This window comes from Chlamydotis macqueenii, chromosome 7 (genome assembly GCF_036417535.1).
Source record: "Chlamydotis macqueenii isolate bChlMac1 chromosome 7, bChlMac1.mat, whole genome shotgun sequence".
NCBI classification, from domain to species: domain Eukaryota; kingdom Metazoa; phylum Chordata; class Aves; order Otidiformes; family Otididae; genus Chlamydotis; species Chlamydotis macqueenii.
The window spans coordinates 26,232,541-26,250,382 of NC_141562.1; the positions used below are offsets into that span (position 1 = coordinate 26,232,541).

General features: G+C 52.7%; 1 protein-coding gene across 1 annotated transcript; it reads left to right on the forward strand.

Annotated features, from left to right (window-relative positions):
• The first annotated feature begins 3,908 nt into the window (after positions 1 to 3,908).
• On the forward strand, positions 3,909 to 10,465 carry INA (internexin neuronal intermediate filament protein alpha). Its single transcript, XM_086752431.1, has 3 exons — positions 3,909 to 4,832; positions 8,311 to 8,435; positions 9,006 to 10,465. The coding sequence occupies exons 1-3, from the start codon at positions 3,909 to 3,911 to the stop codon at positions 9,277 to 9,279; spliced, it is 1,323 nt and encodes a 440-aa protein (XP_086608557.1). The 3' UTR covers positions 9,280 to 10,465.
• The last annotated feature ends 7,377 nt before the right edge of the window (positions 10,466 to 17,842 follow it).

Below are 17,842 nucleotides of genomic sequence, written 5' to 3' on the forward strand. Positions count from 1 at the left end.
GCTGCTGCCCCAGGAGTCCCAGAGCTGCAGACAGCCAGAATCAAAGAAGCATAAGTCTGCCACAGTCAGAAACAAACTCCTGAGTCAGAGGGAACCAGTACGGCCATTTTCCTATTTTTATTGGAGTGTTTGTGTGTGTGCAATTCAGCAAATACGTTCTTCTTTGTTATATATGTTTATGACTTACGTATATTTTCTCCCTGATTTTGCTGCGCTTACCCACAGAGCTCTCCCTCCCACAGGGGGTCAGCCCGCCTGTGGCAGCAGCCTCCCAGGAAACATTTGGATCTGCCTCCTGCCTTTTTCCCACCACTGGGAAGCATTTCCCTCTCACGTGGCCACCATGGTGAAGCCGGACGGTGAAACACCTACCTGGAGCATTAGTTTAATGGACTGTGCTGGAAACCGGCTGGAAGGTGTGTGTCGCGTGGCTGTGTGTGCACAGCTCAGAGGATGTTTTTTTTCCTCTGAATCAAAAGCCCAGGCAGATTGCAGCTCAGGAGATAAATGGTTTAACGAGCCCCATGAGCAGACAAGTGCTGTGCAGAGAGGATCACAGAGTTTTAAGGAGTTCTCTTGCTGTCTCACATGCAAGACTTTATTTTTGAAGCAACTGGGAGGTATGTAATGGTCCTGGGCAATTTCATCCCTAATACAACCCACCGGGTTTCAGTAGTGTACAGTTCTTAGCTATGAGACTGTTTCTCTTTGTTTCTCTGTCAGTTTTCTAGCCTTATGAAGTTTCCCCTGATGCCACATGTGTGTGTCCCAACAGAGATCCATGTGTTACTCAGGCATCAAGGTTTCCTGAGGCTGAACATAGCCCAGGTTCAGTTTGTGCCTACTTCCATCTTGCCATCTGATTTCAGGTCTAACACACTACTGTTCAGCTTGTCTCCAGCCTCTGGCCATAGAATAGAATAGAATAGAATAGAATAGAATAGAATAGAATAGAATTGAATTGAATTGAATTGAATTGAATTGAATTGAATTGAATTGAATTGAATTGAATTGAATTGAATTGAATTTGGGGATTTAGGCGATTGGGTCTGGGTCTTTCAAGGACTTCCTTCCAGTGTGCTGGGACACAGCTCCTTCTCTAGGATGCAGCCACACTGCAGCTCTCTGTCTCACTGGGAGGGCTGTACAGTTCCCAGGTTTGTTGGCCAAGTCAGCCCCCAAGAAGTGGATCAGGGGCTCAAGTGGTTCACAAGGGAATTGCATTTGGGCACCAGCCATCTGGGATGGGGGTCCTGCTGCAACTGTCTGGAACACAGGAGCACTCCCAGAACCAGCAGCTTGTGCTGAGGTGGATCCCAAGGTTTCAGTCACCCTTTGCTCTTCTGAAAGAAGCAGCCTCCCAGTGAGCTGGAGCCACATCCTTGTTCCATGGGACAGCAGCGCTTACTGTCACTGATTGACTCCAGCTCCTTGTGCTCATTCAGCCAAAAGGTCCCAGCAGTCACACTAGCAACTGGCTCAGGTCCCACCTGTTTCACACAGTCTCCTTGCCTCTGCATAGACAGACTTTGAAACACCTCAACCCATTGGGAGGCAAAGGGATTCAATTCCAAGGTCTATCACCCGTGGATGTCAGCAATGCCTGCAGAAACCCTTGCCTTTCTTCTGCTGGAGAAGACCGTGACACTCCTAACTCCACAGTTAGACTACATACGTATGGCAGTACTAAAACAGCACAAGTGGGGACGACACTCCACTTTTCCAAGACAAAAGAGAGCCAGAGAAGTCTCCATCATCAGTAATAAGTATCAGAGCAAACTCATCACAACAATGCCACACACATAACTAAGCAGAGCTGGAAATGTCTCAGTTTTCTGATCAGTTTTTTCCCAGCAGCAGAAGCTTCATGTAGGATATTGTTATGCAAAGCAACTGAGGTTGAAGAAGTTGTAAAATGCACTTGTGTGTGAAGAGTATGTGAAAGACCTGAAAAAAAAAACCAACAAAAAAAAACAGACCAAGGAGAGGATTTCTGCATCAGCGGTGTAAGCTAGGCAGCTGAGGCCAGGCATCGCACCCCAGGCCAGGGGCATGGGCTGAGGCTGTCTGCCTGGGCTGCTCTGCCACCAAAACGTAGGCTCCTCAGACGACCCAAGTGTTGTAACCTCACCGTCACTGACCTATGATGGGCTTCAGGAAAAATGAGTTCTTCCAGGAAAGCTACCTGTGAGCAGAGCTGAATCCTGGAAAAACAAGGCACAAGCCAAGTTTCTTGCCCAAGTGTGTGCACAGCTCCTGCCTCTCTCCTTTGTCTCCATGGATGGACACTCCTCATTCCTCCTGTGCCCTACAGGACAGGTACAAGGGAGGAAAGTGGGGTATGTACACGCGTGTGTTGATCTTAGCACCAGTCCCTGACTACAGGCCTAGGACCAGCCTGCTGCCGCAGTGGTGCAGTGCTTGGGCTGGGCTCACTTCACTCCCAAGTGCAAGGGATGTTTTCCCCAGAGGGTTTCTGCCGCAGGCAATGCCCTTGTAAAGGGGTGTGGGCTCCTGTGCACTCCAGCCACAGTTGCTTCCATGCTTGCAGGGCCTCCTCTGGAGCCACTGTTATGATGAACATTTGATCCCAAGGAGATGTGAACCCCAGCACCATCTCTCCTATTTGGCTAGTCCCTTTGAAACAGTGACAGCTCTTTTGGAGGTCATGGCTCTCTCCAGCCTGCCCTGGCTTGCTTGTCCTCCCCACTCATCTGCTGGACCTCCCTCGTGCTGGCTGCTGGTCACCTATGAGGAGAAACAGGGACAAGTGAAGCAGAGGAATTGGGCGTTGGTGCAGAACTCAGTGGCACAGAGGTGTATAGCAGGAGGCAGGATCCAGTCACACATTTCACCATGTTCCTCACACCTGGATCACAGTTATTTTAAGCTGTTTTTCCACCACACAGACACATTTTGTGCTGCTGTTCCCAGAGACCAGTAACTTCCCACTGGTCTCTTGGCAGGTCCTGCCCTGGGGTGCTGTGTTCCCGGGCAGGCTGCTTGGCCTGGAGGTGAGGGGTTTGCGTGTCCCTCCCCGTCAGCACTGCAGCCCTGGGAACTCACAGCAAAGCCCTGCCAGTGGGAAGGCCCAGCCCGCTTGTGTGGACAGGAGAGAAACTGAAGTGGCTCTTTCAGTTCCTGGCAAACAACTTGGAGGCAAAATCCTTCTCCATCCACCCCCTGCGGCATGGCTGGAGCAGCCATGAGTCTCTGTCCTGGGCACCTGCTCTTCCAGGTGTGTCCCCACCTTTGCACTGCCCTGCACCCCAACTGCCCACGGCCCCGTCCCACAGACCCCATGCTGCCCTGGGCACCGCAGTCCCTGCCAGAGGAGAAAGGCTGCGACCAGCACCCGGGACATCTTCACCCCAGGCAGAGGCACAGGTTACCTTGAGCATCGGCTGGGGTACCGCAGCAGGCATGATTTGGGTGCGGGTGCGTGTGTGTGCGTGCCTCTGTGTCTGCCTGACTCTGTCTTTCCACCTGCCCGTTTCTGCCCGCTTCCTTCTGCGTTCCTGCCTCTCCTTGCCTGCACTCCTGCCCGTGCGCCTGCGTGCGTGCCTCTGCCCGTCTGCTTCTCCCTTTGTCTGGCTCTGAGCGTGTGTTTGCGTGTTGCCAGTGTGCCTGTCCCCTGTCGCGCGCCGGTGCGCTCGCCTGCCTCTGTGCGTGTGTCCTTGTCCGTCCGCCCGTGTGCGTGTGCGTGCTCTTTCTGTGTCCCTCTACCCGTCCCTCCGTCCCTACACACGCACATCCCCCTGTCCCGCCCCGTGCCCCGCCCGCCGCCGCAAGCCCTTCAGCACCACGGCGCGCGGACAGCTCCTCCTCTACGCACTCCGCACCGCGCCCCGCACCGCCCCGCCCTACATAAGCGCCGCCGCGGCCGCCGCCGGTCCCGCTTCGTCGCCATGAGCTACAGCGCGGAGCCGGCGGCGCTGGCCGCCTCCTACCGCCACCTCTTCGCGGAGGCCCCGCGGCGAGCCGAGGGGTCGGCGGGCCGGCGGGCGCGCCCAGGCGCGGAGCCGGGAGCGGGGCCGGGTCGGGAGCGGGGTGGCGAGAAGGAGCAGCTGCAGGGCCTCAACGAGCGCTTCGCCGGCTACATCGAGCGGGTGCGGGCGCTGGAGGAGCGGAACCGGGCGCTGGCGGCCGAGCTGGCGGCCCTGCGGGAGCGGTCGGCCGAGCCGCGCCGGCTGGGCCAGCTGCTGGGCGGGGAGCTGCGGGCCCTGCGCGCCCGCCTGGAAGAGGCGCACGGGGAGAGGGCGCAGGCGGCGCTGGAGCGGGCGCGCCTGGCCGAGGAGACGCAGCGGCTGCGGGCGCGCTGCGAGGAGGAGGCGCGGGGCCGCGCCGAGGCGGAGCGGGCGCTGCGCTCCCGCCAACAAGCGGCCGAGGGGGCCGCCCGCTCCCGCGCCGACCTGGAGCGGCGGGCGGCGGCGTTGCGGGAGGAGCTGGCGGCACTGCGCGGCGCCCACGCCCGGCAGCTGGCACAGCTGGGGGCCGCGCTTCAGGCCGCCGGTCCCCCGGCCCCGGCCCCGACTGGGCGGCCCGATTTGGCGGCGGCGTTGCGGGAGCTGCGCGCCCAGTACGAAGCGCTGGCGGCCCGCAACCTGCAAGCGGCCGAGGACTGGTACCGCGCCCGCTGCGCCCGCCTCCACGAGCGGGCGGCCCGCAGCCAGGAGGCCGTGCGTGCCAGCCGCCGGGAGGCCGGCGAGTGCCGCCGCCAGCTGCAGGCCCGCCTGGCGGAGATGGAGAGCCTGCGGGGAGCCCACCAGTCCCTGGAGAGGCAGCTGCAGGAGCTGGAGGAACGGCACAGCGCCGAGGCCGCCGGTCTGCAGGTGAGCTGGGCGGCGCCGGGAACCGACACCGTCCCCTCGCCGCGCGGAGTCCCCCGGCGCCGGGCTCGGCCCCGCCGCTCGGGACTGTTGCAGCACCGAGCATCCTCCTCCCGTGCAGTCCGCCCCGGCGCTCCGCACCTCCATCCCAGCAACCTCCCGCAGCATCTTCCTCCCACGCAGCCTCCCGGCGCTGCGCAGCACTGAGCATCCCCCCCATGCCCCTCGCCGTGCAGCACCGGCCCCTCCGACCCAGCGCTCCCTTTCCCCGGGTCCTGTGCGGCGCAGAGCGTCTCCGCTACACGGCGAACCCCGCAGCGCGGCTCCATCCTCTGCAGCAGACCCTCCCGCAGTGCCGTGCAGCGGCGGACACCCCGGCCCTATGCGGTTCCCCCCCCCCCCGCACCGTGCAGCACCCAGCGCTCCGGCTATCCCGTGCTGCGCTGCATTGCATGCAACACCCCCACATCTCCCCCCCCCCCCCCCCAGCCACCAGCACTGTGCAGCACCGACCCCCTCTGCCTTGTGCAGCGCCCCCTCATCACTTTATCCATAGGCAGAATCCCAGAGGGCAGCTTTTGGGGGGACAGGCAGGGTCAGGACGCTCCCTTCAACACCCCCTTCCCACAGGGGACATCCCTGCACACAGCAGCGCTGGCTGGGGCATTGCCCCATTCCTGCCCTGTCCCTTAAGGATCAGCTCCAAAATTGCCCAGACGTTCCCCGTCGTTGTGGGTAATTCCTCGAAGCCGTCTGCCCAGGCTTGGCCCCTGGCCCTGTGGCCTGGCTCTTGGCACCTGCACTGCAGAAATTGGAGCTCTGCAAACAGTAAGGCTGAACTTGCAGCCAGATCCCAGCACCTCTTATGGCTGTGGAAAGACGCGCCATGGGACAGGCATGGAGCACTCCATATCTCTTATTCCATTACTGCAGAATTACCACATTTCCTTGCTACAGGGAAACATTTGTGATTTGTAATAAAATAAAACCTGAGATTGTTCTATTACATGACTATTAAATGATCTGTGGTTTCTAAATCAAGCCATTTTCCTTCTAAAGGCTGAAAAACCTGCCTTACGTTATACCTGAAGGACGCTGTTATTTCACGCCCAAGTAATGCTTTGTCATGTCCAAGGCCAAATTTTGCCTCGCACTCTAGGGTTTGTGACTGCGGCTCCAAGCTGTTTGCAATCTTCCTGAATAGTTGAGATCTTCTTCAACAAATATTGTGGAAATAGGCAATATACAATATTTCCTGTAGTGGGTGAAAGGATTACACACAGTAATCTTAGATAGTCATGATGCCCTGTGAAAAGAGGGATTCTGAGAACAATTTGTCAATTGGGGGAAAAAAATAATGTGACTAGATTAAACAGCACCATAATTGAAATTGCTTTAGTGACAGCACAGCAGCTCTTTACTACATGACCCTCAGGATCTGCTTTAAGTGTGGTAGTGCTTAGGAGTCTTCTGTGTTCATGTCTAGCAGCTAAATAATTTCCCTGGCTGCAGACCGTGGAAAAGGGTAGAAGTCTGTCATAAAAGAAAATATTCCTATTATTTGAGCTTTTAAAATTATCCTATAGAGTGCTAAAGCAGAGACATGTCTCTCTATTTGTAGGCTATTCAGTCAAATCTGAACCAGACTGTGAAAGCTTTCCGTTAGGGAACAGGTTTGCAATGATGTGGGGAGGGGGTTTCATTCAGCCAGGTAGTAGACCTGGGGTGTGGAAGAGAGGTACAGACAGGGTAACAAGGATGAGGCATTTTTAAAGAGTGTTTTGTTTATGCAGGCTGTGGGCAGAGGGAAGGGCATGGAGGTGTCCCAGGGCAGGGTTACCCTGAATCCCTCCCTCCTGTCATGGCTCAGTGCAGCAGCAGTCTGGCTGCATTGGATTAGAGATTTTAACCTGTACTGCAGTGGCATCTGTGCATGTCCTGGGGCTTTTCAATGGGTGCCCCGATGGTCTCCTTGAAGCCCTTCCCATTGCCCAGTTCCACCTCAGAGGCACAGCTCCATGCAGCTCTCCTGCTGTGGGAGACAGTCAGGGCAGCACAGGTCAAGGAAGAGACCCCAAGGATGGCCCGTAAGTGTCCCACAAGGCAGGATGTGTCCAGCTAACTTGGCTGTGAGATGCCCTGTGCTGCATTCAGGATGAGCTGGCACTGCTTCTCCAGGGGTTTCTGCTCAGACTGGGCTCACTGGGTCAGAGTCGCTGCAGCTCCCTGCTCCTTGGGCAGCTCCAAACCTCGTTGGCTGTCCCTGCACCATGCATGAGGAAGGTTATGCAGGACACAAAGAGGGGACAGGATGGGGGTGAGGACAAGGATAGGATGGGGATGGTGTGGCAGGACAAAGCTCGTTCCTGAAACAGGGGAGCTGGAAGCACTTGCAAAGGCCTGGCTGTAGGAGGGGGTGTGAAGGAGCAGACATTGGCAGTGGCTGTTGCAGGGCTTTGTAGGCAGGGCTCCACCATCACTGGAATGCAAACTGCTTACTCATTCCTGCTCCAGATCACGCTGCTCCGGTGGCACAGCGGGGCGGATGGCAGTGGGAAACCATCTGATTGGGAAGGAGTGGGTTGCACTGTGTTCAGGCTGCTCCTTAGATATCTGGGTGCACGTAGGAGAAAACTGGTCCGCTTGTTTTCTGGCAAAAAAGAAAAAAGAAAAAAAGAAAAAATATTAGTCCCTTTTATTAGCAAGGAGATCTGGCAGAACTGGATGTAACAGCCATGGCAGGGTGAAGCTGATGGGAAGGATGCTAGAAGTATGCTATCATCCAGCTTAGCACCCCGAGGTGCAGGGTCCTGACACCCCCCTCCCCAAATCCCTGTGTTCAGAGCCCCACAGACTGGGGCTCCGAGGCATTTTTGGGGGAAGGTGTCAGCCTTTCCCTTCTGGAGCCAGCTCTTCCCTCCTGTCCTGGTGGCACCAATTCTCATTTCACCACCCCGGACTCATATCCCAACCCTTTTTAAGCCCCCCAGGTGCAGCCTGCAGCCCTTCTCCAGGCGCCTGCACTAGCTGTGGGCTGCTGCAGTGCTGGGTGCTCTCACTTGTCCCGCTGAGCCATCGCCCCTGCTTTGATGATGTTTAAGCCCAAAACTTCCCTTCCCTCTGCAGCAGCCTGCCTTATCTGCTGCAGGACTGGGGGCTCCACCACCATGCGCTATTTGCCTCCCGCGCCTCTCAGAGTCCCTGCTGCAGATAGGAAACTTGCTAGCAGCAGGTGCGGGGCAGGAAACTGTATAAATTCATCAACATTTAAAGTGCACACTCACAATCCACACCCAGTGCTCTGCCAGTTTCTCCATCCCTGTTAGTGTGAGATTTCATAGTCCCAGTCTCCTGAGAGGATGTGCCATCATGGACCAACTGCCCATTGCAGCTTCCCCATCTCTGTGATTGGCAGAGCAGAAGAACCTGTGTGAGAGGTCCCTGCTCCAAAACACGGCCCTGAGCACCCTTACCTTTGCAGGACACCATCGGGCAGCTGGAGGATGACCTGCGAAACACCAAAAACGAGATGGCTCAGCACTTGAGGGAGTACCAAGACCTGCTTAATGTCAAGATGGCCCTTGATATCGAGATAGCTGCCTACAGGTAAGGCTGCTCTGACTCTGCTCTGCCTGGCCACCTCCCATCCCCTCAACCCACCAGGCTGGGGCATTTTCAAGGGCCTGGAAAATATCTGGGTACATACTCAAGGGGCAACACCATTGTGTTGCTCATCTCCCCTGCCTGGACCTGCCAAGGAGCAGCCATGGCTCTATGTCATGCCTCGATCGAGCAGCCGTGAACTGTGTCCCCCAGCCGTCCTAGAAGCAGTGGTTTTTAACGGGGGCAGTTGGGGTTGGAAACTTGTCTCTCTTGCAAAGTCAAAGTAGATGCAAAAGGCAGAGTCCCTCTGGTTTAAGGTTTTATTTTCTTGGGTTTTCTGGAGGGAGAGGAGGGAGCTGGTTTCATGTATCCCATACTGCAAGTGCTCCAGAAATGATTGACCAAAGCAAATGATTTTAAACGAGTTTCATGGTGCAGTGTGACCACCGCAGGCTGGGGTGATGGTCTGGAGCACTCAGATTTGCTGGCAGGTCACAGAACACCCTCAAGCTTTGCAGATGTTTCACCTGAGATGTCCCCAGACTAACCTCTTCCCTTGTGATGTGCTTGCAGGAAGCTGCTGGAGGGAGAGGAGACCCTCTTTAACATGGGAAGCGTCGGCCTTTCAGCGCTCAATCCCCTCCCCAACTCCACTTACTCCTTCCAGCCAAGAGGCTTTAGTTCCTCTACTCTGTCCTTCAAGGAGGAGGAACAGGGAGAGGTTGTTAAAGTGACCTCTAAGATATCATCCAGCCGGTCTGAGATGATTGAGGGGACCATCGCCTCTGCCAAGAAAAGAGGGAGATTAAACCTGCATGAAGGGATCATTGCGAATGCGAAAATCTAACCATCAGGACCCCGTCCGTTTTGCATTTGAGGGGGAACAGTCTCCACTCGGCCTTCAAATTGCCCCTCTGGGCACGAAGCCATGCTGGGCTCGTGGGAAGTCCCCCTTAGAATCACGTAACCCCCCTGGGGACACCAACCCGGGGCTGGCTTCCTTGCAGGTCCTGTGGTGGGGAGGCCGAGCTTGGCACATTGCTCCCTTTTAAATGGGGCGGGGGCGCGGGCGGGTAGCTAGGTGCATGTTGGTCATTGTTGTGGTGGCACGGTGGACTCGTAGCACCCACCAAGCCTCCCTCCCTCCCTCCTCCTGCGGTGGGCAAGGGGGAGCCAAGTGGGACCACTGCTCAGCCAGCTCTCCGGGGAGGGAGGGCAAGGGAAACAACTCATCACGTTTACTATTACTAGTTTCAAGGCTACAGACCTTCATCTACTATCCAAATCCACATATAGCTAAACTCCTCCCCACCCCTTAAGCTGTAGCAGTCCACTTTTAATCCCAGAAGCACAGAAATAGCCATACTGGACTGTAACCACACCTAATATCTGGTCTATGAGCCACTTATGTTTTAAACTATAAGGAATGTTCTTTTTTTTTTTTTTGTCCCGATAACTCTGGTTGGTTTTCGGCACCTCTGGCCCAGCCAGGCATAGGGGGTTTGCTAGCAGCAGGTGCGGGGCAGGAAACCGGTGCATCAGAGGTGAAGGCACCACCACCACCACTGCGCCGCAGGGCACAGCACCTTGTCTGGTATCACTGGCTCTGGAATGTCAGGGTCTGCAGGGCCCCTTGTTCAGCTGCACAGTTGTCACATGAAAACCTGGCGCTCACATCAGCATCGTGCCGCAGCCAGCGCTGGGAAGCTGCAGGACTCCCGAACACCAGCCCACGAAGCATCCTCATCTCCGCTCTACCTGTTCCTACGTGTGCCAAATTTGATATAGGATTTACAACCATAGGTTTCCTTCAATGCCTTAAAATTGCCAGCAGTTGCTTTTGCAAGAGCCGAAGACTCTGCGTGTGCGTGTGTCGCGTGTCAGTGTCCTGGCAAGGTTATCATCACAAGACCTTACTGCCCTCGCGGTGGTGCCAGAGTAGTTCCTGGAACCAGCAAATTGTTTGCTCGCACTCTTTCCTCTTCTATTGTAAGGCACAAGTTAATTATTAAAAAGAAAGAAATAGTTATGTGGATCAGACTGAGCTTTTTTTTTTTCTTCTTTGCTGCTGCTTCACTCTGGGAATGCACCTCAGTATCTGGCCTGCAGCCGGTTCAGTCCCCAGCAGCCACTCCGGTCCCCTGCAAAGAGCTTGGTCATAGAACACAGCCGCCAAACACTGCTGCTGAGGCTGCAAGGCCAGGCTGGTCCCATCAATGGCAGTAGGGCATGGCTGAGTCTCAGCCCCAGGTCCCCATCACAGCAGCCAGCTGGCCAAGGGAACAAGGTCTCCCACCACCAAGCGCACCCTCAGAAAATGGACTCCGAGGCTTTGATTTGCATCAGCCCCCTGACAGCTTGGTCCCAAGATACCTGCCATCTCTCCTCCACCCCGCCTGCACGCTCAGGGGTTAAAAATAGCCTCTTTCTTTGCCTTCACAAGTGAAGATAAAGTGATTGACACAATAGCAGATGGAAGAAGTGAGGGTGCACCCACCTTCCAGGTAAACCCAGCAACCAAAGGTGCCCAGGGAGCTGGAGTGACCAGTGCTGGCTTATACTCAGAAGATGCCCATGCTCTGCCTGAGATGGGCCTTTAGATGGGGACATGGGAGGGCAGCGGGGTGCTGGAAGAGCACGGGCAGGCTTTCCATTGAGAATGCTCTCCTACTGCCTTCCCACTCCACAGAGCCCCAGGGACACGGTGTGACAGTCACAGGCTTCTCCGCTAGTGCTGCAGGCCAGGAGCAGTGTGGCTGCTTCCCTTGACCCTGCCACAGCAGTAACCTCGGGGACCACGCCCTGGCAAGGCCGCTCACCGTGGGGTGATGCTGCAGCAGATAGGGCAGCCTTGAGGGTGGGCAAAGCAAAGGGGCAGCTTTTGGAGGCAGGGGAGGGGGCTCACAGCATGGCTAGGGCAGTGCATCTCACCAGCAGTCCCCAGCAAAACAGCACGGAGCAATTTGGGGTGCACAGGTAGAGGTGGGTGGCAGGAGGGGGAGGGTATAGCAAATCCAGAGTTAAGTTATGGGCACTGGCACATAAAGCAAGGACCAGTTTCCAAATATCTCCTGGCTCAGCTGTCAGTTAGGAAATGCAAACACACAGCATTTCTCCCAAACCAAAGGGAGAATGAGAGGCAGATGTGACTGTGCAGCTAATGTAATTTATTCTGAACCTCAAATAGCCTCCAGCGCTGCTTTGTTTCTGTCCCTTGAGTATAAGCAGTCTGACCTGTCCTTTATTCCCAGCACAAACCTCCGTCGGGATCCCTGCTTGCTCAGCTGGCTGGATACTAGCAACAAAGCTGGGAATTTTACTTCCGCAATACCACTGCGGAGGTGCTGCAGTGGAGGGGAACAAAGGAGCCGGGGCAAGGACAAGGCGCTGTTTTGGAAGCAGTCTTGTGACAGGAATTAGCTCTTTGCAAGAACCGGCTCTAGAGATTTCCTGCATTTCTGGAGCTCTGCAGCATGTTGATGCTCTCTCATGGTGTTAAGCTCAGGAGGTGGGCAGCAGGGAGGGAAAGGACCTCAGTATTTAGGATCCACCAGAAAGGACCAGGCTGGATTTTAGATCACATTCTGGTTTTGAGAGCCTCTACACTGGGCTCTGTCCCTGGGATCTTACAGGGGCTGAGATGCTAAGCTTTTATTGCTCTGATTAATTGTGCAGCAAGTGACTGACCACCCCCACAAAGGCTCTCCCAGGACTGAGGGTGAGCAAGAGCCCTTGCAGGAGAGGGATGCGCTGCTTTCCTGAAGGACGGAGCCCAACCACAGGTGCTGTGCAGCAAGGGAAGAGCTCAAAGGGGGCCAAGGCTGCACCTGGCTCTGCAGCAGCCTCCCGGCTACTGGTGTCCAGCCTCTGGCCACAATGCCCATGCTGTGGGACCCCGGCATCCCAGTGCAGACACATCCCCCGGGGTCAGCTTGCTCCGGGCATTTCCTGGCGCTCAGCCTATTTTGGCTGCAGGGCAGAGAAGGGACTGCTTAATGCCCAGCTCTGGCACACTGAGCCCCATCTGCCCACTCCTGTGGGTCCCAGGTGGCTGCCGCTGTTGGGTGAGAAGGCTGAGCTCCTCACTGAACACACAGCCCCTCCTAATCCTAAGGCAGGCCCATGCCCACACTCTCCTCGTCTTTAGGAGAAAAGCAATGACAACAGAGAGAGACAGGCCCAGCTCAGCGCGTTACCAACACTGACCTCCAGCTTTCTCCATCCAGGCCTCCTTCACTATCACTGTCTTCTTCAGGGTGACTCCTTTCACCTGCCTGCTTATACACACTAGAAGGCTTCTATAGTGGAGCAAAAAGCTGGAGCAGGGCAAAAAAATCCTCCTTTGTGGTCCCATCTTTCTTACTGGTTTAAACACCAAGGCTGCCAGAGGAAAGGAGTGAGTCACACTGCAGATGCTGAAAGATTTATACCTCTGCAGAACCTTGACCTCTCAGATAAAAGGCAGCTGCGGACACAGACTGCACCATCAGCTCAGGGAGAAGCAGAGCGCAGACATTTCTCCACGATTCTGCATCGCCTTTCATCTTTGTGCTGGGGAGAACTCCAGCCTTCATGCAGGGGTGCAAACTCCCACCACAGGGCTGCTGGTTGTTTTTTTTTTTCCCTGGATGGAGATGCTGCACCATGCAGCTGTGCTTTGGGGCTGCCCAGCTCTGCTCGTTTCGTTGTCACGTAGGTGAGATGGGACAGTCTGTGCAGCCTGGGATGTCAGCTGGGGCAGGCCTAGGTCACACTCCCGCTGCTCCAGTGATGGAAGAGCCTTGTTCCCATTGTGATCCTGGAACCAAGGGTCCTCCAGCTCTGCCAGAGGTTCCTGCAATAACTGTCTGTGCTGAGATGTACAGCTTCTTGAAAATGGAGAGAGTCACTGCACACAGAGAAGTTTTGCTAACGACGCTTGTCTGGATACTGGAATTCATTAAAGTAAGCCAAAGAAAAAGGAGCCAAAGAAAAAAAAAAAACCCAAACATTTTCCTTTGGCAGGAACACGCACATCTATTCCAGACTGAGGGAGAACCCTGTCATTCAGCAAGGAATCAATAGGCAATTCAGAGCAAAGTCTCTCCCAGCACCTTTGGCTGGATCCATCCAGCTCTCAGCACAGAGATCTCCTCAAGAAGAGCTTCTTCCCCAGTGAGTGACCCACGCACAGCCCCAACGCCAGTAGCCGAACAGGTGCATCTGAATGATCCAATGTCCACATGAGAGGGGTCTGACACTAAAGCAAGGTTTATACCAAAATAGCATGAGCAATACAAGCTCATTCGTGCAAGTCTTCGCAGGCGTACGGGGGTAAGCATAACATGTAAACAGGGCACAGCTCGGCGTGTGATGGGAGAACACTCATCGATCCTGTTCTGTCCCAGCTGAACCAGAAGGGCTGCAGAGCTGGAGTCTGCAATTATGGAGATGGAGGGGGGGATGCACTCCTACAGCTTGTGCAGAAGTTTTCCTCCGGAACCCAACCAAACCAGAGAGGAATCTGCAACTCTGTGACAAACGATTATATCCTTGTTAAAGCAGGATGTACCGCAAAGACACTCTGCTGCCCAGAACTGACCGCTCTGTTGGAGCTCAGCTGTGTTCACCACAACAGGAAGAAGGAGCAGTCTTCACACTAAACACAGACCTACCTGATTAGATGGAAAGGAAATAACTAGAAAATTTCAGAGTGCAATTCCAGAATCCCAGGCACACAACCACTTGCTGTTCATAGATGAGAGCAAAGCTCCTGGGGTGCTGTGAGCATCAGTTCTGAAACAAGAGAGGTATCAGAGTCTGTTCCTGTCGCACCAGGGCCAGCTCAGCTCCTCTGCCTTTGAACAGAGAGGCAGCTGCTGGCTGCCTGCATCCCAGGGAGCACGGGAGATGGGAGTTCCTGGCTCCCTTACCCCAGAGCAGCCTTATGAACACTGACACACGCGTAGTCATTCTCCAAGGCGTACACGCACAGACCTGAGTGCGGTCTGTAAGAACAAGCTGTTTGGAGATGTCATTCGGAAAAGCTGGGGTCAGACCAAAAAATGCAGTTTGCATGGAGGCTTAGAACATCATTAAGTTTAAGCAAATTTTCAATGGAAATGCAAAAAACCTTGGAGCCCCAGACACAAGGCACTTCATTGGCAAATTCCTAGTCTAGCAAAGAGGCCCGAAAGCTGTATGAATAAGAATGGCAATGCTTGAAGCAAGCCAAAATGTTTCAGCAAGCCAAAATATGCCGGCTAGATTCTTAAGGAAGCAAGGATTATAGGATCATACTGTGACTGAATGTCCCCTTTATCCCCTAAACCCTTCCCCAGTCATTTTTTTTATGCTCATCAGCTTTACTTCAGCCACATTTGAGAGCTGAGGGTCTCAAAGATACCAAACTCCTCCAAGTTTCACCCAAGCAGGTGCATAGGTGAAACCTGCTCATTGCTTGAAAAGTTGAGTTTCCCTTACTAGACCCCAGAAAACCCATTCATCGGGCAGAAGTGATGAATGCCTCAACACCAAGACAAGCTTAATTGTGGGCTCATTTGCAACCAAAAGACAAAGCTGTAAAAGTAAAAAAACAACCAAACAAAAAATCCACACCAGCTCAGAATGAAACAAGCTTTTTCTTTTTTAAACTGTTCAACTACTTGTTTCTTAAAACCAGCTGAATTCTTTTGGTTGAACTTCTCCATAGATAACTAAATCCACTTACTGCTGGAACAACCTGCAACACCACAAATTCCGCCCAGATGTCAAGCACTTGGCAAAATTTTAAACAAGTAAAAGTAAAGTGTCCAAAAGACACACACTTGATTGCTTTGGTAACAGGCAGTGCTGCCAGTCCTGTTACACCTGCATTCATGAACGGGATCTCAATAGCAGTCTGTAATGGCTTACCCTCACATATTCAGCAGTAGCGTAGAGTTTACAAACACAGGAATTTATTGCTCTAGATGGACAGAGCTGAGAAGTGAAGAACTCAGCTCAAGGCCATACAGCAAGTCAAGGACAGAGCCAAAAAGAGAATACAGGCACCCCTGTGCTCAGCTTACCCACTCACGCAGAAGCAGACCACCACCACTCTTCTGTAAGCTATGGCGCACCAATAATCTGCTATTTTATTGTTATCAATAGCTGAAATGTTTTGCCATGTCCCATGAGGAAGAAAAAGGAAATTATAGGTTCTTGTGAAGGGTGTTGGGCTTCTCACCTGGTGAGTTCTTACCTTTCAGCCCCAGGTATGCGCAAGAAAGGACACACTGCTCCATCATTTAGCACAACCACTTCTGTCACCACAAGCTACAGAAAAGCAGTGAGCTCTGAGCACATCGTGGTACCTTGGAATGACTGGTTGTCTCCCACCACCACGAGAAGGGCTCCAAAGCAACTCTCCCAGGAGCATGCTGTTGTTCTCAGTCTTTGCCAAGTCCCCACCACCCACTTTTCTACTGTTAATGTTTCCCTTGGAAGAAAACAGACATTTTAGGATTTCATTTCTAAACAGACTATTTGATCATGCAACTAGAAAATATAAACTCTCTTTTCCACTTTTGGAAATATTTCCTCTGCAGATCACTGCTGCTTTGACACAAATATATTGTTGTTATACTAAATCAAAACCCACTAAGATGGTGATACAGCTCCAGCAAGAATTTTGTAGCTGCAGGGCAGCCAATCAATATTGCATTTCACCTCAGATGGGATTACCATTTATCTCTCAAAACCAATAAACTTTGATCTGTTCGGCGATTAAAACTGTACCAATGGCAACTTTCTGAAACCTCAGCAGATGTAAATATCCGTTGGCTCATTCAGCAAGGGTCTCTTAAAGATAACATGAGTAAAATTCAACTTATGATCACCTTTTGTCTTCTTTTTGTGCTGAACTAGTTTGGGTTACAGAAAAAAAAAGGAGGTAGAAAAAAAAAAACAAATAAAAAGCAAAAGTGATGAGAATACACCATTTGCAACATTCTCTCCATCTCTCCGCAAGTATCAATGACAGCAGAACAAGTACATTTTCAAGTACCTAAACATTCAGGCTGACACCTGGTGTGCTCTACTGAGCATCCAGCGTATTAAAAGATTCATGTGGACATCTTGACCACCTCCCTTTAAAAGAAAGGGATGTAATACATAAAATCTTCTATGCCTCTGTTAATAGGCTTGCTCTCAACTGCTGGAGTGAATCCTCCCCCCTCCAATTTGTATGGAGCACAAATTTCATAATAATGATACCCCACACTGAAGGAAAGTGAAAACAGAAATGCCAGGGATGTAGTTTTGTTCGTGACTGTTAACATGCATTAACATAAATCATTGCACATAAATGCTTGACAATTCCCTGAAAAGAAATTCACCACAGACTAGTATTAGACAAGCTTGAATGATTTTTCAGTACAATTCATTGGTTGTTTCACATCTATGGAAATAAGTGTTAAGGATTCTCCTGGCTCACACGTGCCACAGCCTGGTGGCAATGCAGATCAAGGCTGGGTGCAATTATCGGTGTTTAGAACATAAATTGTTGTTACTACCATTGCAGCACCCTTCCACTTACAGGGCTCAGCTGCACATTTCACTAGTCTCTTGAACCTTATCTTCTTATTACACTAAATCTATATTAAACACAAAGAAAAAAGGCAGAATGTAACTAACATGACTCAATATTCATGACTTGATTGTAGCTTGATTCTGCATTTATAATAAGTCCTGACACTAGAGCACACCATTGCCTCTTCCTGGGAATTAGCAGATCTGTCAAGCAACTCAGAATTATGCTGCAGTACAAGCAGTATTTAATTAGGATCTGTGTAAGCCATGATATGGCAAACTAGGTAAGCAGAAAATAAAACCAGAACTATTTTATCAAGTGAAGAAACAATAGCATCTGTAAAATAATGAACGAGTCCAAGAACACTTTCCCTCTCTTCCAGAGCACGAAGTTGGCTCATGTCCCATGAGGGCAGAGATGCCATCCCACAGACGGCCTGTTGTTACAAAAGCTCTTCCATCATCAGGACCAAAAGTGACTGGAGGAATGCCAAGGTTATAAGGAGACCAATAGAAATAAAACAGCAGCAGGAGAGCTAAAAGAAGACTGGCACATTTTAAAATCAGCAGACTGATTATCTTTATGCAGGAAACTGGCACAGCCCACAGAGCAGCCTTGGCAATAGCCAAAGGCCACCCCTTCTGCGCACTGATGTGTCAAGCGGAGCCCCATGGGGTACTGCAGCCGCTGGAGAGCAGATAAAACATCAGTGCCTTCAGGGTATGCTTTAAGGTGAAAGCAAGCACGATGTTCAGCCAGCAAAACTCAGCTAAGAATAGTCTTTCTGAAGGCAGGTAAAGTACAATAAAGAGAGAAGTAGACAAAATGGAGATATGAGGTCACTAAGCATTCATACAAA

Excerpts from the sequence above, each read along its gene's own strand:
- INA (XM_086752431.1), top strand. The coding sequence starts at position 3,909 with ATGAGCTACAGCGCGGAGCCGGCGGCGCTGGCCGCCTCCTACCGCCAC. Across the intron at positions 4,833-8,310 it reads CCGAGGCCGCCGGTCTGCAG|GACACCATCGGGCAGCTGGA; the intron begins GTGAGCTGGGCG and ends TTACCTTTGCAG. Across the intron at positions 8,436-9,005 it reads ATCGAGATAGCTGCCTACAG|GAAGCTGCTGGAGGGAGAGG; the intron begins GTAAGGCTGCTC and ends ATGTGCTTGCAG.